At 46.9% G+C, this 24,000-nt stretch overlaps 1 protein-coding gene across 2 annotated transcripts in view; it reads right to left on the bottom strand.

Moving 5' to 3' along the window:
* The window catches only part of rasgrp4 (RAS guanyl releasing protein 4), a 66,714-nt gene that overhangs the window by 33,052 nt on the left and 9,662 nt on the right, over window positions 1-24,000 (bottom strand). The window contains exons 2-4 of one of the 2 annotated variants that reach the window (XM_036961232.2): window positions 10,874-11,046; window positions 8,758-8,863; window positions 7,999-8,061 (exon numbers count right to left, since the gene is read on the bottom strand). In XM_036961232.2, the coding sequence (XP_036817127.1) occupies window positions 7,999-8,061; window positions 8,758-8,863; window positions 10,874-11,046 (342 nt within the window). Of the gene's footprint in view, window positions 1-7,998; window positions 8,470-8,533; window positions 8,864-10,873; window positions 11,047-24,000 lie in introns of both variants that reach the window. The other variant, XM_090218999.1, reaches the window with a different exon arrangement.

Below are 24,000 nucleotides of genomic sequence, written 5' to 3'. Positions count from 1 at the left end.
CCTCAAACACCGCTGGGAACCTGCTGATCCGCTGTCTATAGGACAGAACACAGTTACTATAGTAACAACACAACAGTATATAGCCTCAAACACCGCTGGAACCTGCTGATCCGCTGTCTATAGGACAGAACACAGTTACTATAGCAACAACACAACAGTATATAGCCTCAAACACCGCTGGAACCTGCTGTCTATAGGACAGAACACAGTTACTATAGTAACAACACAACAGTATATAGCCTCAAACACCGCTGGAACCTGCTGATCCGCTGTCTATAGGACAGAACACAGTTACTATAGTAACAACACAACAGTATATAGCCTCAAACACCGCTGGAACCTGCTGTTTATAGGACAGAACACAGTTACTATAGTAACAACACAACAGTATATAGCCTCAAACACCGCTGGGAACCTGCTGTCTATAGGACAGAACACAGTTACTATAGTAACAACACAACAGTATATAGCCTCAAACACCGCTGGAACCTGCTGATCCGCTGTCTATAGGACAGAACACAGTTACGATAGTAACAACACAACAGTATATAGCCTCAAACACCGCTGGGAACCTGCTGATCCGCTGTCTATAGGACAGAACACAGTTACTATAGTAACAACACAACAGTATATAGCCTCAAACACCGCTGGAACCTGCTGATCCGCTGTCTATAGGACAGAACACAGTTACTATAGTAACAACACAACAGTATATAGCCTCAAATACCGCTGGGAACCTGCTGATCCGCTGTCTATAGGACAGAACACAGTTACTATAGTAACAACACAACAGTATATAGCCTCAAACACCGCTGGGAACCTGCTGATCAGCTGTCTATAGGACAGAACACAGTTACGATAGTAACAACACAACAGTATATAGCCTCAAACACCGCTGGAACCTGCTGATCTGCTGTCTATAGGACAGAACACAGTTACTATAGTAACAACCGCTGGGAACCTGCTGTCTATAGGACAGAACACAGTTACTATAGTAACAACACAACAGTATATAGCCTCAAACACCACTGGAACCTGCTGATCTGCTGTCTATAGGACAGAACACAGTTACTATAGTAACAACACAACAGTATATAGCCTCAAACACCGCTGGAACCTGCTGATCTGCTGTCTATAGGACAGAACACAGTTACTATAGTAACAACACAACAGTATATAGCCTCAAACACCGCTGGAACCTGCTGATCTGCTGTCTATAGGACAGAACACAGTTACTATAGTAACAACAAAACAGTATATAGCCTCAAACACCGCTGGAACCTGCTGATCCGCTGTCTATAGGACAGAACACAGTTACTATAGCAACAACACAACAGTATATAGCCTCAAACACCGCTGGAACCTGCTGTCTATAGGACAGAACACAGTTACTATAGCAACAACACAACAGTATATAGCCTCAAACACCGCTGGAACCTGCTGATCCGCTGTCTATAGGACAGAACACAGTTACTATAGTAACAACACAACAGTATATAGCCTCAAACACCGCTGGGAACCTGCTGATCCGCTGTCTATAGGACAGAACACAGTTACTATAGTAACAACACAACAGTATATAGCCTCAAACACCGTTGGGAACCTGCTGATCCGCTGTCTATAGGACAGAACACAGTTACTATAGTAACAACACAACAGTATATAGCCTCAAACACCGCTGGGAACCTGCTGATCTGCTGTCTATAGGACAGAACACAGTTACTATAGTAACAACACAACAGTATATAGCCTCAAACACCGCTGGGAACCTGCTGTCTATAGGACAGAACACAGTTACTATAGCAACAACACAACAGTATATAGCCTCAAACACCGCTGGGAACCTGCTGATCTGCTGTCTATAGGACAGAACACAGTTACTATAGCAACAACACAACAGTATATAGCCTCAAACACCGCTGGGAACCTGCTGTCTATAGGACAGAACACAGTTACTATAGTAACAACAGTATATAGCCTCAAACACTGCTGGGAACCTGCTGATCCGCTGTCTATAGGACAGAACACAGTTACTATAGTAACAACACAACAGTATATAGCCTCAAACACCGCTGGAACCTGCTGATCTGCTGTCTATAGGACAGAACACAGTTACTATAGTAACAACACAACAGTATATAGCCTCAAACACCGCTGGAACCTGCTGTCTATAGGACAGAACACAGTTACTATAGTAACAACACAACAGTATATAGCCTCAAACACCGCTGGGAACCTGCTGTCTATAGGACAGAACACAGTTACTATAGTAACAACACAACAGTATATAGCCTCAAACACCGCTGGAACCTGCTGATCTGCTGTCTATAGGACAGAACACAGTTACTATAGTAACAACACAACAGTATATAGCCTCAAACACTGCTGGGAACCTGCTGATCTGCTGTCTATAGGACAGAACACAGTTACTATAGTAACAACACAACAGTATATAGCCTCAAACACCGCTGGAACCTGCTGATCCGCTGTCTATAGGACAGAACACAGTTACTATAGCAACAACACAACAGTATATAGCCTCAAACACCGCTGGAACCTGCTGTCTATAGGACAGAACACAGTTACTATAGCAACAACACAACAGTATATAGCCTCAAACACCGCTGGAACCTGCTGATCCGCTGTCTATAGGACAGAACACAGTTACTATAGTAACAACACAACAGTATATAGCCTCAAACACCGCTGGGAACCTGCTGATCCGCTGTCTATTAGACAGAACACAGTTACTATAGTAACAACACAACAGTATATAGCCTCAAACACCGTTGGGAACCTGCTGATCCGCTGTCTATAGGACAGAACACAGTTACTATAGTAACAACACAACAGTATATAGCCTCAAACACCGCTGGAACCTGCTGATCCGCTGTCTATAGGACAGAACACAGTTACTATAGTAACAACACAACAGTATATAGCCTCAAACACCGCTGGGAACCTGCTGTCTATAGGACAGAACACAGTTACTATAGTAACAACACAACAGTATATAGCCTCAAACACCGCTGGGAACCTGCTGATCCGCTGTCTATAGGACAGAACACAGTTACGATAGTAACAACACAACAGTATATAGCCTCAAACACCGCTGGGAACCTGCTGATCTGCTGTCTATAGGACAGAACACAGTTACTATAGTAACAACACAACAGTATATAGCCTCAAACACCGCTGGGAACCTGCTGATCTGCTGTCTATAGGACAGAACACAGTTACTATAGTAACAACACAACAGTATATAGCCTCAAACACCGCTGGGAACCTGCTGATCAGCTGTCTATAGGACAGAACACAGTTACTATAGCAACAACACAACAGTATATAGCCTCAAACACCGCTGGAACCTGCTGATCTGCTGTCTATAGGACAGAACACAGTTACTATAGTAACAACACAACAGTATATAGCCTCAAATACCGCTGGAACCTGCTGATCTGCTGTCTATAGGACAGAACACATTTACTATAGTAACAACACAACAGTATATAGCCTCAAACACCGCTGGGAACCTGCTGATCTGCTGTCTATAGGACAGAACACAGTTACTATAGTAACAACACAACAGTATATAGCCTCAAACACCGCTGGGAACCTGCTGATCTGCTGTCTATAGGACAGAACACAGTTACTATAGCAACAACACAACAGTATATAGCCTCAAACACCGCTGGGAACCTGCTGATCTGCTGTCTATAGGACAGAACACAGTTACTATAGCAACAACACAACAGTATATAGCCTCAAACACCGCTGGGAACCTGCTGTCTATAGGACAGAACACAGTTACTATAGTAACAACAGTATATAGCCTCAAACACCGCTGGAACCTGCTGATCCGCTGTCTATAGGACAGAACACAGTTACTATAGTAACAACACAACAGTATATAGTCTCAAACACCGCTGGAACCTGCTGATCTGCTGTCTATAGGAGAGAACACAGTTACTATAGTAACAACACAACAGTATATAGCCTCAAACACCGCTGGAACCTGCTGATCCGCTGTCTATAGGACAGAACACAGTTACTATAGTAACAACACAACAGTATATAGCCTCAAACACCGCTGGGAACCTGCTGATCCGCTGTCTATAGGACAGAACACAGTTACTATAGTAACAACACAACAGTATATAGCCTCAAACACCGCTGGGAACCTGCTGATCCGCTGTCTATAGGACAGAACACAGTTACTATAGTAACAACAGTATATAGCCTCAAACACCGCTGGGAACCTGCTGATCTGCTGTCTATAGGACAGAACACAGTTACTATAGTAACAACACAACAGTATATAGCCTCAAACACCGCTGGGAACCTGCTGATCTGCTGTCTATAGGACAGAACACAGTTACTATAGTAACAACACAACAGTATATAGCCTCAAACACTGCTGGGAACCTGCTGATCCGCTGTCTATAGGACAGAACACAGTTACTATAGTAACAACACAACAGTATATAGCCTCAAACACCGCTGGGAACCTGCTGATCTGCTGTCTATAGGACAGAACACAGTTACTATAGTAACAACACAACAGTATATAGCCTCAAACACCGCTGGAACCTGCTGATCCGCTGTCTATAGGACAGAACACAGTTACTATAGTAACAACAGTATATAGCCTCAAACACCGCTGGAACCTGCTGATCTGCTGTCTATAGGACAGAACACAGTTACTATAGTAACAACACAACAGTATATAGCCTCAAACACCGCTGGGAACCTGCTGACCTGCTGACCTGCTGATCTGCTGTCTATAGGACAGAACACAGTTACTATAGTAACAACACAACAGTATATAGCCTCAAACACCGCTGGGAACCTGCTGTCTATAGGACAGAACACAGTTACTATAGTAACAACACAACAGTATATAGCCTCAAACACCGCTGGAACCTGCTGATCTGCTGTCTATAGGACAGAACACAGTTACTATAGTAACAACACAACAGTATATAGCCTCAAACACCGCTGGGAACCTGCTGATCTGCTGTCTATAGGACAGAACACAGTTACTATAGTAACAACCGCTGGGAACCTGCTGATCTGCTGATCTGCTGATCTGCTGTCTTTACACCATAGAGATCTTATTACATTTGTATTTTTTATTTGACCTTTATTTAACGAGGAAAGTCAGTTAAGAACAAATTCTTATTTTCAATAACGGCCTGGGAACAGTGGGTTAACTGGTCTAGGAACAGTGGGGTTAACTGGTCTAGGAACAGTGGGGTTAACTGGTCTAGGAACAGTGGGGCTAACTGGTCTAGGAACAGTGGGGTTAACTGGTCTAGGAACAGTGGGTTAACTGGTCTAGGAACAGTGGGGTTAACTGGTCTAGGAACAGTGGGGTTAACTGGTCTAGGAACAGTGGGGTTAACTGGTCTAGGAACAGTGGGGTTAACTGGTCTAGGAACAGTGGGTTAACTGGTCTAGGAACAGTGGGGTTAACTGGTCTAGGAACAGTGGGGTTAACTGGTCTAGGAACAGTAGGTTAACTGGTCTAGGAACAGTGGGGTTAACTGGTCTAGGAACAGTGGGTTAACTGGTCTAGGAACAGTGGGGTTAACTGGTCTAGGAACAGTGGGGTTAACTGGTCTAGGAACAGTGGGTTAACTGGTCTAGGAACAGTGGGGTTAACTGGTCTAGGAACAGTGGGGTTAACTGGTCTAGGAACAGTGGGGTTAACTGGTCTAGGAACAGTGGGTTAACTGGTCTAGGAACAGTGGGGTTAACTGGTCTAGGAACAGTGGGGTTAACTGGTCTAGGAACAGTGGGGTTAACTGGTCTAGGAACAGTGGGGTTAACTGGTCTAGGAACAGTGGGTTAACTGGTCTAGGAACAGTGGGGTTAACTGGTCTAGGAACAGTGGGGTTAACTGGTCTAGGAACAGTGGGTTAACTGGTCTAGGAACAGTGGGTTAACTGGTCTAGGAACAGTGGGGTTAACTGGTCTAGGAACAGTGGGTTAACTGGTCTAGGAACAGTGGGTTAACTGGTCTAGGAACAGTGGGTTAACTGGTCTAGGAACAGTGGGTTAACTGGTCTAGGAACAGTGGGTTAACTGGTCTAGGAACAGTGGGGTTAACTGGTCTAGGAACAGTGGGGTTAACTGGTCTATGAACAGTGGGTTAACTGGTCTAGGAACAGTGGGGTTAACTGGTCTAGGAACAGTGGGTTAACTGGTCTAGGAACAGTGGGGTTAACTGGTCTAGGAACAGTGGGGTTAACTGGTCTAGGAACAGTGGGTTAACTGCCTGTTCAGGGGAACAGTGGGTTAACTGGTCTAGGAACAGTGGGTTAACTGCCTGTTCAGGGGAACAGTGGGTTAACTGCCTTGTTCAGGGGAACAGTGGGTTAACTGCCTTGTTCAGGGGAACAGTGGGTTAACTGCCTTGTTCAGGGGAACAGTGGGTTAACTGCCTTGTACAGGGGAACAGTGGGTTAACTGCCTGTTCAGGGGAACAGTGGGTTAACTGCCTGTTCAGGGGAACAGTGGGTTAACTGCCTGTTCAGGGGAACAGTGGGTTAACTGCCTGTTCAGGGGAACAGTGGGTTAACTGCCTGTTCAGGGGAACAGTGGGTTAACTGCCTGTTCAGGGGAACAGTGGGTTAACTGCCTGTTCAGGGGAACAGTGGGTTAACTGCCTGTTCAGGGGAACAGTGGGTTAACTGCCTGTTCAGGGGAACAGTGGGTTAACTGCCTGTTCAGGGGAACAGTGGGTTAACTGCCTGTTCAGGGGAACAGTGGGTTAACTGCCTGTTCAGGGGAACAGTGGGTTAACTGCCTGTTCAGGGGAACAGTGGGTTAACTGCCTGTTCAGGGGAACAGTGGGTTAACTGCCTTTTCAGGGGCAGAACGACAGATTTGTACCTTGTCAGCTCGTGGATATGAACTTGCAACCTTTTGGCTACCCTGCCGCGCCAAGGAATAATACAAATTACTATTTGTATAATTATTAGTAGTAGTATTAATTATAATTATATGCAGTGAACACTGCAGTCACTATATAGATATACAGAAGTTAAAGCAGCAGTGCTAACGCTACAATATTGTCTGTACAGAAAAAAGATCTCCTCCCAAACGTAGATCCCTTGTGACCTATAAGCTACTGGTCAGAATATCTAGCCTCTTGAGACTAGGGGGCAGTATTTTGATGTTTGGATGAAAAACATACCCAAAGGAAACGGTCTATTTCTCGGGCCCAGAATCTAAAATATGCATATAATTGACAGCTTAGGATAGAAAACACTCTAAAGTTTCCAAAACTGTCAAAATATTGTCTGTGAGTATAACACAACTGATATTGCAGGAGAAAACCTGAGGACAATCCAACCTGGAAGTGCCGCTCAGGATATCTAGGTAGAGGTCAGGATATCTAGGTAGAGGTCAGGATATCTAGGTAGAGGTCAGGATATCTAGGTAGAGGTCAGGATATCTAGGTAGAGGTCAGGATATCTAGGTAGAGGTCAGGATATCTAGGTAGAGGTCAGGATATCTAGGTAGAGGTCAGGATATCTAGGTAGAGGTCAGGATATCTAGGTAGAGGTCAGGATATCTAGGTAGAGGTCAGGATATCTAGGTAGAGGTCAGGATATCTAGGTAGAGGTCAGGATATCTAGGTAGAGGTCAGGATATCTAGGTAGAGGTCAGGATATCTAGGTAGAGGTCAGGATATCTAGGTAGAGGTCAGGATATCTAGGTAGAGGTCAGGATATATAGGTAGAGGTCAGGATATCTAGGTAGAGGTCAGGATATCTAGGTAGAGGTCAGGATATCTAGGTAGAGGTCAGGATATCTAGGTTTGTGACAAACAGACACACGAACACACGAACACAAACACACAAACACACACAAACACACACACACACACACACACAGACACGCACAGACACACACACAGACACAAACAAACACACACACACACACATACACACACACACAGACACACACACAGATACACATCACACTGACCTGATGAGGTGGCAGACCTGCGGTCGTCTCAGTCCTCTCTTTTCCACTGGACAGTCCTTATAGGTTACACAGTCAAGGAATAGCAGCCGGAGGAGATGGCTTCTATACAACATGATGCAACTGTACCCCGCACATAACCATATCAGCTGTCATGGACCAACGTAACAAATACATTTAAATCAATGGTTATGGACAGCAGCATCGGAGTCTGAAACCACAGCTCTCAAACAGCTCTGTGCCAATGAACACAGTCAATAGACACCCGGTCAGCCCACCAGAACACTAATCAGCTTCTTCACTCATTTCTATATAAGGGGGGGGGGGGGGGGGGGGGGGGGGCTAAACCGTAGGTATTGGAAACATCAGGAGTAAACAAAGCAGCGTTTGTTTCCTGGTCAGAGGGATTATGGGACATGGGACTATGAGGTGCAGGGCACCGACAGGACTGACCACCCCAACCCCTGGGCAGACCTGGGTTCAGACACTACCTGAAACTTTCAGATACAGGACTGACCACCCCAACCCCTGGGCAGACCTGGGTTCAGACACAGACAGACCTAAAACATTCAGATACTTTGAGCATTTGCTTTACCCTGCCTGGAGTGACCAATGGGTTGGTTTGGCAGTTGTGGGACTATTCAATTAGTTTATTAAAGCAAGGCAAGCGCAATCAAGAATAGATAACGTATTTAAATAGTGTTTGAACCCATATGTGGCCACGGGGTCAGGAAGCAGCAATGCATCGTGGGTAGAGGATATAGGGCGAGGAGTTTCTGGGCGAAGGTCTGTGAGGGAACAACCCAGCTGTGCATCATCAGAGTCATGTGAACTAGCTGAGACCCCCGCGAAAGCTTTCCATCCGAGTCTGGAACACAACCAATCAACACACAGGTCACAGGTTAGAACCAATCAACACACAGGTCACATGTTAGAACCAATCAACACACAGGTCACAGTTTAGAACCAATCAACACACAGGTCACAGTTTAGAACCAATCAACACACAGGTCAAAGGTTAGAACCAATCAACACACCGGTTAGAACCAATCAACATACAGGTCAAAGGTTAGAACCAATCAACACACAGATAAGGGGTGTGAGGTCAGGGGTTGCAGTAAGATACAGCAGAAGCCAGAATAGAGGACAATTTACACAGAGTTCACAGGACATCAAAATCAAGTCTAGGTATGATCAAAACATCATTAATATTAAAAACACACAAAAAATACATTTTAAGCGATAATAGGTCTGAAGACAGAGAAAGAAATAAAATTCACATGAGCACCACAGTGCTTCTGAAATGAGATGCTCATATTGAGCGCCTCTATAAAATGAACACATCATGGGCAGGACAGTTTGGCCGTTGCATCGTAACAACGGACTTGAATGTTAACACTTTACAATATTGTGCAGTGGTGAGATCTAATACTTAAAATAGTAACAGTGCAAAGTAAGTTATCATGAGGTAACTGACTGCCTATGATACATGGTCACTGTTATGACAGTGTTATGTAGCGCTATAGACAGAGAGAGAGAGAGAGAGAGAGGGGGGGAGACAGAGAGAGAGAGAGGGGGGGACAGAGAGAGAGAGAGAGAGGGGGGGACAGAGAGAGAGAGAGAGAGAGAGAGGGGAGAGGGAGAGAGAGACAGAGAGAGAGGGGGAGAGAAGGGGAGGGAGAGAGAGAGAGGGAGGGAGAGACAGAGAGAGAGGGGGAGGGAGAGAGAAGGGGAGGGAGAGAGAGAGGGGGGGAGGGAGAGAGAGGGGGAGGGAGAGGGGGGAGGGAGAGAGAGAGGGGAGGGGGAGAGAGAGGGGGAGGGAGAGGGGAGGGGAGGGAGAGGGGAGGGAGAGGGGAGGGGGGGGGAGGGGGGGGAGACAGGAAGGAGACAGGGAGAGAGGTTTCAGTGTGTTATGTATCAGAGAGGTATTACAGTTGCTGGGTAATGGTAGACCACTATATGTGGTATCTACTTCAGTAATTGCTACTTGGTAATATCTACTGTGTGTGTGTGTGTGTGTGTGTGTGTGTGTGTGTGTGTGTGTGTGTGTGTGTGTGTGTGTGTGTGTGTGTGTGTGTGTGTGTGTGTGTGTGTGTGTGTGTGTGTGTGTGTGTGTGTGTGTGTGTGTGTGTGTGAGAGAGAGAGAAAAAGAGAGAGTTAGCACAATCTGTGTGGACCTTTGCTCCAAACAAAGCTTGATTGTATGTGTGCCCTTTGTCTCACATGTCCACCCTCCCTCCCTGTCTCCCTCCTTCCGTGTCTCCCTCCCTCCCCCTTCTCCCTCCCTGCCTCTCTCCTTCCGAGTCTCCCTCACTCCCTCTTCTCCCTCCCTGTCTCCCTCCTTCCGTGTCTCCCTCCCTCCCCCTTCTCCCTCCCTGCCTCTCTCCTTCCGTGTCTCCCTCCCTCCCCCTTCTCCCTCCCTGTCTCCCTCCTTCCGTGTCTCCCTCCCTCCCCCTTCTCCCTCCCTGCCTCTCTCCCCATTCTCCCTCCCTGTCTCCATCATCATTCTCCCTCCCTGTCTCCCTCCCCTTCTCCCTCCCTGCCTCTCTCCCCATTCTCCCTCCCTGTCTCCATCATCCTTCTCCCTCCCTGTCTCCCTCCCCTTCTCCCTCCCTGCCTCTCTCCCCATTCTCCCTCCCTTTCTCCCTCCCTTTCTCCCTCCCTGCCTCTCTCCCCATTCTCCCTCCCTGTCTCCATCATCCTTCTCCCTCCCTGTCTCCATCATCCTTCTCCCTCCCTGAATTCCTCCCCCTTCTCCTCCCTGTCTCTCTCTGTCTCTCTCTCTATGTCTCTCTCTCTGTCTCTCTCTGTCTGTTTCTCTCTCTCCCTCTCCCTCTCTCTCTGTCTGTCTGAATCTGTCTCTCTGTGTTTGTCTCACCGAAGCAGTGCAGGCATCGCAGGATGAGCTCGTCTAGGCTAGCAGAACGGGTCAGGGGACTGGGGACAGGGTTCTGCAGCACTCTAGTGATCTCCGGGAAGCTAGGGCAGGTCATCCTCCTCTGAACCGTTCTCCTGCTTCTCACACCTCCAGGGCTGTCCACACGAGACTTTCTATAGAGGCAGGAAGATATGAGGAGACAGAGAGAGGGAGGTGAGAGAGATAGGGAGTGAGTGACAGAATGAGAGAAAGGGAGAGAGACACTGTAACACAGTCACATTGCAGAGGACATACTATAACAAGGCCCATACCATGGCCCAGTTTGTCTGCATCATTTAGTGTTATGAAACCATACTGTTGTTTAAACACACACACACGCACACACACACGCACACACACACACACACACACACACACACACACACACACAAACACACACACACACACACATGAACACAAAACAATACCGTTGTTTCAAACATACACACTGATGATGTGAAGGTCAGTAAGTGTGTGTCAGTGTGGTGGTGGGTGTGGGTGTGTGTGTGTGGGGGGGGGGGGGGGGGGGGGGGGTGTGTGGGCGTGTGTGTGTGTGTGGGTGTGTGTGTGGGTGCGTGTGTGTGTGTGGGTGTGTGTGTGTGTGTGGGTGTGTGTGTGTGTGTGGGTGCGTGTGTGTGAGTTGCTGCGTTTGTTTTTGTGTAAGTGTTTGCGTGTGTGTGTGTGTAACAGTGTGGTGTGTCAGAGCCGTACACACCTGGCACGTACTGAACACACCTGGCACGTACTGAAAACACCTGGCACGTACTGAACACACCTGGCACGTACTGAAAACACCTGGCACGTACTAAACACACCTGTATCGTACTGAACACACCTGGCACGTACTGAAAACACCTGGCACGTACTGAACACACCTGGCACGTACTGAACACACCTGGCACGTACTGAACACACCTGGCACGTACTGAAAACACCTGGCACGTACTGAACACACCTGGCACGTACTGAAAACACCTGGCACGTACTGAACACACCTGGCACGTACTGAACACACCTGGCACGTTCTGAAAACACCTGGCACGTACTGAACACACTTGTATCGTACTGAACACACCTGTCACGCACTGAACTACACCTGTCACGTACTGAACACACCTGTCACGTACTGAACACACCTGTCACGTACTGAAGACACCTGTCACGTACTGAACACACCTGTCACGTACTGACCACACCTGTTACGTACTGAACACACCTGTCACGCACTGAACACACTTGTATCGTACTGACCACACCTATCATGTACTGAACTACACCTGTCACGTACTTGTTACGTACTGAACACACCTGTCACGTACTGAACAAACCTGTTACGTACTGAACACACCTGTCACGTACTGAACACACCTGGCACGTACTGAACACACCTGTTACGTACTGAACACACCTGGCACGTACTGAACACACCTGGCATGTACTGAACACACCTGGCACGTACTGAACACACCTGTCACGTACTGAACACACCTGTCACGCACTGAACACACTTGTATCGTACAGAACACACCTGTCACGTACTGAACACACCTGTCACGCACTGAACACACTTGTATCGTACTGAACACACCTGTCACGTACTGAACACACCTGTTACGTACTGAATACACCTGTTACGTACTGAACACACCTGTCACGTACTGAACACACCTGTTACGTACTGAACACACCTGTCACGTACTGAACACACCTGTTATGTACTGAACACACCAGTTATGTACTGAACACACCTGTCACGTACTGAACACACCTGTTATGTACTGGACACACCTGTCGTGTACTGAACACACCTGTCACGTACAGAACACACCTGTCATGTACTGAACACACCTGTTACGTACTGAACACACCTGTTATGTACTGGACACACCTGTTATGTACTGGACACACCTGTTATGTACTGGACACACCTGTTATGTACTGGACACACCTGTTATGTACTGGACACACCTGTTATGTACTGGACACACCTGTTATGTACTGGACACACCTGTCACATACTGAACACACCTGTCCTGTATTGAACACACCTGTCGTGTACTGAACACACCTGTCACGTACTGAACACACCTGTCACGTACTGAACACACCTGTCACGTACTGAACACACCTGTCACGTACTGAACACACCTGTCACGTACTGAACACACCTGTCACGTACTGAACACACCTGTCACGTACTGAACACACCTGTCACGTACTGAACACACCTGTCACGTACTGAACACACCTGTTACATACTGAACACACCTGTCCTGTATTGAACACACCTGTCCTGTATTGAACACACCTGTCGTGTACTGAACACACCTGTCACGTACTGAACACACCTGTTACGTACTGAACACACCTGTCCTGTATTGAACACACCTGTTACGTACTGAACACACCTGTCACGTACTGAACACACCTGTTACGTACTGAACACACCTGTCCTGTATTGAACAAACCTGTTACGTACTGAACACACCTGTTACGTACTGAACACACCTGTTACGTACTGAACACACCTGTCCTGTATTGAACACACCTGTCCTGTATTGAACACACCTGTCGTGTACTGAACACACCTGTTATGTACTGGACACACCTGTCACGTACTGAACACACCTGTCACGTACTGAACACACCTGTCACGTACTGAACACACCTGTTACGTACTGAACACACCTGTCCTGTATTGAACACACCTGTCCTGTATTGAACACACCTGTCGTGTACTGAACACACCTGTTATGTACTGGACACACCTGTTATGTACTGGACACACCTGTTATGTACTGGACACACCTGTTATGTACTGGACACACCTGTTATGTACTGGACACACCTGTTACGTACTGAACACACCTGTTATGTACTGGACACACCTGTCACATACTGAACACACCTGTCCTGTATTGAACACACCTGTCGTGTACTGAACACACCTGTCACGTACTGAACACACCTGTCACGTACTGAACACACCTGTCACGTACTGAACACACCTGTCACGTACTGAACACACCTGTTATGTACTGGACACACCTGTTATGTACTGAACACACCTGTTATGTACTGAACACACCTGTCACGTACTGAACACACCTGTTATGTACTGGACACACCTGGCACGTACTGAACACACCTGGCACGTACTGAACACACCTGGCACGTACTGAACACACCTGGCACGTACTGAACACACCTGTTATGTACTGAACACACCTGTTATGTACTGGACACACCTGTTATGTACTGAACACACCTGTCACGTACTGAACACACCTGTTATGTACTGGACACACCTGTTATGTACTGGACACACCTGTTATGTACTGAACACACCTGTTATGTACTGAACACACCTGTCACGTACTGAACACACCTGTTATGTACTGGACACACCTGGCACGTACTGAACACACCTGGCACGTACTGAACACACCTGGCACGTACTGAACACACCTGTTATGTACTGAACACACCTGTTATGTACTGGACACACCTGTTATGTACTGAACACACCTGTCACGTACTGAACACACCTGTTATGTACTGGACACACCTGTTATGTACTGGACACACCTGGCACGTACTGAACACACCTGGCACGTACTGAACACACCTAGCATGTACTGAACACACCTGGCACGTACTGAACACACCTGGCACGTACTGAACACACCTGTCACGTACTGAACACACCTGTTACGTACTGAACACACCTGTATCATACTGAACACACCTGTTACGTACTGGACACACCTGTCACATACTGAACACACCTGTCCTGTATTGAACACACCTGTCGTGTACTGAACACACCTGTCACGTACAGAACACACCTGTCACGTCCTGAACACACCTGTCAAGTACTGAACACACCTGTCACGTACTGAACACACCTGTTACATACTGAACACACCTGTCACGTACTGAACACACGTGTCGTATACTGAACACACCTGTCACGTACTGAACACACCTGTTACGTACTGAACACACCTGTCACGTACTGAACACACCTGTCCTGTATTGAACACACCTGTCGTGTACTGAACACACCTGTTACATACTGAACACACCTGTCACGTACTGAACACACCTGTTACGTACTGAACACACCTGTCACGTACTGAACACACCTGTTATGTACTGAACACACCTGTCCTGTATTGAACACACCTGTCACGTACTGAACACACCTGTTACGTACTGAACACACCTGTCACGTACTGAACACACCTGTTACGTACTGAACACACCTGTCCTGTATTGAACACACCTGTCACGTACTGAACACACCTGTCCTGTATTGAACACACCTGTTACGTACTGAACACACCTGTTACGTACTGAACACACCTGTAACGTACTGAACACACCTGTCCTGTATTGAACACACCTGTCACGTACTGAACACACCTGTCCTGTATTGAACACACCTGTCACGCACTGAACACACCTGTCACGTACTGAACACACCTGTCACGTACTGAACACACCTGTTATGTACTGAACACACCTGTCCTGTATTGAACACACCTGTCACGTACTGAACACACCTGTTACGTACTGAACACACCTGTCACGTACTGAACACACCTGTCACGTACTGAACACACCTGTCCTGTATTGAACACACCTGTCCTGTATTGAACACACCTGTTACGTACTGAACACACCTGTTACGTACTGAACACACCTGTTACGTACTGGACACACCTGTTACGTACTGAACACACCTGTCACGCACTGAACACACTTGTATCGTACTGACCACACCTATCATGTACTGAACTACACCTGTCACGTACTTGTTACGTACTGAACACACCTGTCACGTACTGAACAAACCTGTTACGTACTGAACACACCTGTCACGTACTGAACACACCTGGCACGTACTGAACACACCTGTTACGTACTGAACACACCTGGCACGTACTGAACACACCTGGCATGTACTGAACACACCTGGCACGTACTGAACACACCTGTCACGTACTGAACACACCTGTCACGCACTGAACACACTTGTATCGTACAGAACACACCTGTCACGTACTGAACACACCTGTCACGCACTGAACACACTTGTATCGTACTGAACACACCTGTCACGTACTGAACACACCTGTCCTGTATTGAACACACCTGTCACGTACTGAACACACCTGTCCTGTATTGAACACACCTGTCACGCACTGAACACACCTGTCACGTACTGAACACACCTGTCACGTACTGAACACACCTGTTATGTACTGAACACACCTGTCCTGTATTGAACACACCTGTCACGTACTGAACACACCTGTTACGTACTGGACACACCTGTCGTGTACTGAACACACCTGTCACGTACAGAACACACCTGTCATGTACTGAACACACCTGTTACGTACTGAACACACCTGTTATGTACTGGACACACCTATTATGTACTGGACACACCTGTTATGTACTGGACACACCTGTTATGTACTGGACACACCTGTTATGTACTGGACACACCTGTTATGTACTGGACACACCTGTTATGTACTGGACACACCTGTTATGTACTGGACACACCTGTTATGTACTGGACACACCTGTCACATACTGAACACACCTGTCCTGTATTGAACACACCTGTCGTGTACTGAACACACCTGTCACGTACTGAACACACCTGTCACGTACTGAACACACCTGTCACGTACTGAACACACCTGTCACGTACTGAACACACCTGTCACGTACTGAACACACCTGTCACGTACTGAACACACCTGTCACGTACTGAACACACCTGTCACGTACTGAACACACCTGTCACGTACTGAACACACCTGTCACGTACTGAACACACCTGTTACATACTGAACACACCTGTCCTGTATTGAACACACCTGTCCTGTATTGAACACACCTGTCGTGTACTGAACACACCTGTCACGTACTGAACACACCTGTTACGTACTGAACACACCTGTCCTGTATTGAACACACCTGTTACGTACTGAACACACCTGTCACGTACTGAACACACCTGTTACGTACTGAACACACCTGTCCTGTATTGAACAAACCTGTTACGTACTGAACACACCTGTTACGTACTGAACACACCTGTTACGTACTGAACACACCTGTCCTGTATTGAACACACCTGTCCTGTATTGAACACACCTGTCGTGTACTGAACACACCTGTTATGTACTGGACACACCTGTCACGTACTGAACACACCTGTCACGTACTGAACACACCTGTCACGTACTGAACACACCTGTTACGTACTGAACACACCTGTCCTGTATTGAACACACCTGTCCTGTATTGAACACACCTGTCGTGTACTGAACACACCTGTTATGTACTGGACACACCTGTTATGTACTGGACACACCTGTTATGTACTGGACACACCTGTTATGTACTGGACACACCTGTTATGTACTGGACACACCTGTTACGTACTGAACACACCTGTTATGTACTGGACACACCTGTCACATACTGAACACACCTGTCCTGTATTGAACACACCTGTCGTGTACTGAACACACCTGTCACGTACTGAACACACCTGTCACGTACTGAACACACCTGTCACGTACTGAACACACCTGTCACGTACTGAACACACCTGTTATGTACTGGACACACCTGTTATGTACTGAACACACCTGTTATGTACTGAACACACCTGTCACGTACTGAACACACCTGTTATGTACTGGACACACCTGGCATGTACTGAACACACCTGTCACGCACTGAACACACTTGTATCGTACTGAACACACCTGTCACGTACTGAACACACCTGTCCTGTATTGAACACACCTGTCACGTACTGAACACACCTGTCCTGTATTGAACACACCTGTCACGCACTGAACACACCTGTCACGTACTGAACACACCTGTCACGTACTGAACACACCTGTTATGTACTGAACACACCTGTCCTGTATTGAACACACCTGTCACGTACTGAACACACCTGTTACGTACTGGACACACCTGTCGTGTACTGAACACACCTGTCACGTACAGAACACACCTGTCATGTACTGAACACACCTGTTACGTACTGAACACACCTGTTATGTACTGGACACACCTGTTATGTACTGGACACACCTGTTATGTACTGGACACACCTGTTATGTACTGGACACACCTGTTATGTACTGGACACACCTGTTATGTACTGGACACACCTGTTATGTACTGGACACACCTGTTATGTACTGGACACACCTGTTATGTACTGGACACACCTGTCACATACTGAACACACCTGTCCTGTATTGAACACACCTGTCGTGTACTGAACACACCTGTCACGTACTGAACACACCTGTCACGTACTGAACACACCTGTCACGTACTGAACACACCTGTCACGTACTGAACACACCTGTCACGTACTGAACACACCTGTCACGTACTGAACACACCTGTCACGTACTGAACACACCTGTCACGTACTGAACACACCTGTCACGTACTGAACACACCTGTTACATACTGAACACACCTGTCCTGTATTGAACACACCTGTCCTGTATTGAACACACCTGTCGTGTACTGAACACACCTGTCACGTACTGAACACACCTGTTACGTACTGAACACACCTGTCCTGTATTGAACACACCTGTTACGTACTGAACACACCTGTCACGTACTGAACACACCTGTTACGTACTGAACACACCTGTCCTGTATTGAACAAACCTGTTACGTACTGAACACACCTGTTACGTACTGAACACACCTGTTACGTACTGAACACACCTGTCCTGTATTGAACACACCTGTCCTGTATTGAACACACCTGTCGTGTACTGAACACACCTGTTATGTACTGGACACACCTGTCACGTACTGAACACACCTGTCACGTACTGAACACACCTGTCACGTACTGAACACACCTGTTACGTACTGAACACACCTGTCCTGTATTGAACACACCTGTCCTGTATTGAACACACCTGTCGTGTACTGAACACACCTGTTATGTACTGGACACACCTGTTATGTACTGGACACACCTGTTATGTACTGGACACACCTGTTATGTACTGGACACACCTGTTATGTACTGGACACACCTGTTACGTACTGAACACACCTGTTATGTACTGGACACACCTGTCACATACTGAACACACCTGTCCTGTATTGAACACACCTGTCGTGTACTGAACACACCTGTCACGTACTGAACACACCTGTCACGTACTGAACACACCTGTCACGTACTGAACACACCTGTCACGTACTGAACACACCTGTTATGTACTGGACACACCTGTTATGTACTGAACACACCTGTTATGTACTGAACACACCTGTCACGTACTGAACACACCTGTTATGTACTGGACACACCTGGCATGTACTGGACACACCTGGCACGTACTGAACACACCTGGCACGTACTGAACACACCTGGCACGTACTGAACACACCTGGCACGTACTGAACACACCTGTTATGTACTGAACACACCTGTTATGTACTGGACACACCTGTTATGTACTGAACACACCTGTCACGTACTGAACACACCTGTTATGTACTGGACACACCTGTTATGTACTGGACACACCTGTTATGTACTGAACACACCTGTTATGTACTGAACACACCTGTCACGTACTGAACACACCTGTTATGTACTGGACACACCTGGCACGTACTGAACACACCTGGCACGTACTGAACACACCTGGCACGTACTGAACACACCTGGCACGTACTGAACACACCTGTTATGTACTGAACACACCTGTTATGTACTGGACACACCTGTTATGTACTGAACACACCTGTCACGTACTGAACACACCTGTTATGTACTGGACACACCTGTTATGTACTGGACACACCTGGCACGTACTGAACACACCTGGCACGTACTGAACACACCTAGCATGTACTGAACACACCTGGCACGTACTGAACACACCTGGCACGTACTGAACACACCTGTCACGTACTGAACACACCTGTTACGTACTGAACACACCTGTATCATACTGAACACACCTGTTACGTACTGGACACACCTGTCACATACTGAACACACCTGTCCTGTATTGAACACACCTGTCGTGTACTGAACACACCTGTCACGTACAGAACACACCTGTCACGTCCTGAACACACCTGTCACGTACTGAACACACCTGTCACGTACTGAACACACCTGTTACATACTGAACACACCTGTCACGTACTGAACACACGTGTCGTATACTGAACACACCTGTCACGTACTGAACACACCTGTTACGTACTGAACACACCTGTCACGTACTGAACACACCTGTCCTGTATTGAACACACCTGTCGTGTACTGAACACACCTGTTACATACTGAACACACCTGTCACGTACTGAACACACCTGTTACGTACTGAACACACCTGTCACGTACTGAACACACCTGTTATGTACTGAACACACCTGTCCTGTATTGAACACACCTGTCACGTACTGAACACACCTGTTACGTACTGAACACACCTGTCACGTACTGAACACACCTGTTACGTACTGAACACACCTGTCCTGTATTGAACACACCTGTCACGTACTGAACACACCTGTCCTGTATTGAACACACCTGTTACGTACTGAACACACCTGTTACGTACTGAACACACCTGTAACGTACTGAACACACCTGTCCTGTATTGAACACACCTGTCACGTACTGAACACACCTGTCCTGTATTGAACACAACTGTCACGCACTGAACACACCTGTCACGTACTGAACACACCTGTCACGTACTGAACACACCTGTTATGTACTGAACACACCTGTCCTGTATTGAACACACCTGTCACGTACTGAACACACCTGTTACGTACTGGACACACCTGTCGTGTACTGAACACACCTGTCACGTACTGAACACACCTGTCCTGTATTGAACACACCTGTCCTGTATTGAACACACCTGTTACGTACTGAACACACCTGTTACGTACTGAACACACCTGTTACGTACTGGACACACCTGTTACGTACTGAACACACCTGTCCTGTATTGAACACACCTGTCACGTCCTGAACACACCTGTCACGTACTGAACACACGTGTCGTATACTGAACACACCTGTCACGTACTGAACACAAATGTTGCGTACTGAACACACCATTTACCTGGTCGGGTTACTGAGAAAATGAGTTATTGTCTTAGCTTAGCATGAAACACGCTACAGGTCTCATTAGACAGTTACACCACCTGCCCTGCTCCGGTCTAGAATACACTGACTACAGTGTTGCTTTCAGTTGTAGTTTGTTTAAAGCGGAACCACATGGGATGTCTATCTGTGTGTGTTTGACACACAAGCACGTACATCTGATATATCTAACTAGCTGATTCATCTAGCCTACATGTTCAGCTAACAGCCACCTATGTAGTGGGAATGTCTCGACCTCTCAGCCAGTATTTATGCTGCAATAGTTTGTGTCGTGGGGCTAGGGTCAGTCTGTTATATCTGGAGTATTTCTCCTGTCTTAACTGGTGTCCTGTGTGAATTGAAGTATTCTCTCTCTCTTTTTCTCTCTTTTTCTCTCTCTCTTTTTCTCTCTCTTTTTCTCTCTCTTTTTCTCTCTCTCTCTCTCTCGCTCTCTCTCTCTCTCTCTCTCTCTCTCTCTCTCTCTCTCTCTCGGAGGACCTGAGCCCTAGGACCATGTCTCTGGACTACCTGGCATGATGACTCCTTGCTGTCCCCAGTCCACCTGTCCATGCTGCTGCTCCAGTTTCAACTGTTCTGCCTGCGGCTATGGAACCCTGACCTGTTCACCGGACGTGCTACCTGTCCCAGACCTGCTGTTTTCAACTCTCTAGAGACAGCAGGAGCGGTAGAGATACTCTGAATGATCGGCTATGAAAAGCCAACTGACATTTACCCCTGAGGTGCTGACTTGCTGCACCCTCGACAACTACTGTGATTATTATTGACCATGCTGGTCATTTATGAACATTTGAACATCTTGGCCATGTTCTGTTATAATCTCCACCCGGCACAGCCAGAAGAGGACTGGTCACCCCTCATAGTCTGGTTCCTCTCTACCCGGCACAGCCAGAAGAGGACTGGCCACCCCACATAGCCTGGTTCCTCTCTAGGTTTCTTCCTAGGTTTTGGCCTTTCTAGGGAGTTTTTCCTAGCCACCGTGCTTCTACACCTGCATTGCTTGCTGTTTGTGGGTTTTAGGCTGGGTTTCTGTACAGCACTTTGTGACTAAGAAGGCCTTCATAAAAACATTTGATTGATTGAAGGTTAGCTTGCCAAGCCTACAATGTGTATTAATGTTTGTATCTGTATATAACCAGGCAAGTCAGTTAAGAACTAATTCTTATTTACAATGACGGCCTACCCCCCGGGACAACACTGGGCCAATTGTGCGCCGCCCTATGGGACTCCCAATCACGGCCGGTTGTGATACAGCCTGGATTCGAACCAGGGACTGTAGTGACGCCTCTTGCGCCGAGACCGCTGCACCACTCGGGAGCTAAACGTAGCCTACAATGTGTTTACTTTGAGTACATCAAAAGTCTGTTCCCAGACGACACATTTTTATTTGACCAGGTTTGGTTGACTGAGAACACGTTCTCATTTACAGCAACGACCTGGGGAATAGTTACAGAGGAGAGGAGGGGGATGAATGAGACAATTGTAAACTGGGGATGATTAGGTGACCGTGATGGTTTGAGGGCCAGATTAGGAATTTAGCCAGGACACCGGGGTTAACACCCCTACTCTTACGATAAGTGCCATGGGATCTTTTAGTGACCACAGAGAGTCAGGACACCCATTTAACATCCCAGCCAAAAGACAGCACCCTACACAGGGCAATGTCCCCAATCACTGCCCTGGGGTATTGGGATATTTTTTAGACCAGAAGAAAGAGTGCCTCCAACACCACTTCCAGCAGCACCTGGTCTCCCATCCAGGGACTGACCAGGACCAACCCTACTTAGCTTCAGAAGCAAGCCAGCAGCACCTGGTCTCCCATCCAGGGACTGACCAGGACCAACCCTGCTTAGCTTCAGAAGCAAGCCAGCAGCACCTGGTCTCCCATCCAGGGACTGACCAAGCCCAACCCTGCTTAGCTTCAGAAGCAAGCCAGCAGCACCTGGTCTCCCATCCAGGGACTGACCAGGACCAACCCTGATTAGCTTCAGAAGCAAGCCAGCAGCACCTGGTCTCCCATCCAGGGACTGACCAGGACCAACCCTGATTAGCTTCAGAAGCAAGCCAGCAGTGGGATGCAGGGTGGTATTTACATAGTGAGCACCTGCCCCACCAAAGGTCTGTGTCCAGCCCTGCGAACACATAGTGAAACAGAGTAAGATAGAAGAAGTAAGCCAGTGTTGATATGTTTAGTTCTCTCTATTCATTCTCTCTGTCCATTCTCTCTATCTATTATCTCTGTCTATTATCTCTGTCCATTCTCTCTATTCATTCTCTCTATCTATTATCTCTGTCTATTATCTCTGTCCATTCCCTCTATCCATTCTCTCTACCTATTATCTCTGTCCATTCTCTCTATTCATTCTCTCTACCTATTATCTCTGTCCATTCTCTCTATCTATTATCTCTGTCCAGTCTCTCTATCCATTATCTCTATCTATAATCTCTGTCCATTCTCTCTATCTATTATCTCTGTCCAGTCTCTCTATCCATTATCTCTATCTATTATATCTGTCCATTCTCTCTATCTATTCTCTCTATCCATTCTCTCTATCTATTCTCTCTATCTGTTCTCTCTATCTGTTCTCTTTCTATATTATCTATTATCTCTATCTGTTCTCTCTATCTATTCTCTCTATCCATTCTCTCTATCTATTCTCTCTATCCATTCTCTCTATATATTATCTATTATCTCTGTCCAGTCTCTCTGTCTATTCTCTCTATCCATTCTCTCTATCTATTATCTATTATCTCTATCTGTTCTCTCTATCTATTCTCTCTATCCATTCTCTCTATTTATTCTCTCTATCTGTTCTCTCTATCTGTTCTCTCTATCTTTTCTCTCTATATATTCTCTCTATAT

Source organism: Oncorhynchus mykiss, chromosome 24 (assembly GCF_057628025.1).
Source record: "Oncorhynchus mykiss isolate SJ-2025 chromosome 24, ASM5762802v1, whole genome shotgun sequence".
In the NCBI taxonomy this organism is placed as follows: Eukaryota; Metazoa; Chordata; class Actinopteri; order Salmoniformes; family Salmonidae; genus Oncorhynchus; species Oncorhynchus mykiss.
Note: the sequence above shows the minus strand (reverse complement) of the source record. Positions and strands in the feature narration are given on the sequence as shown.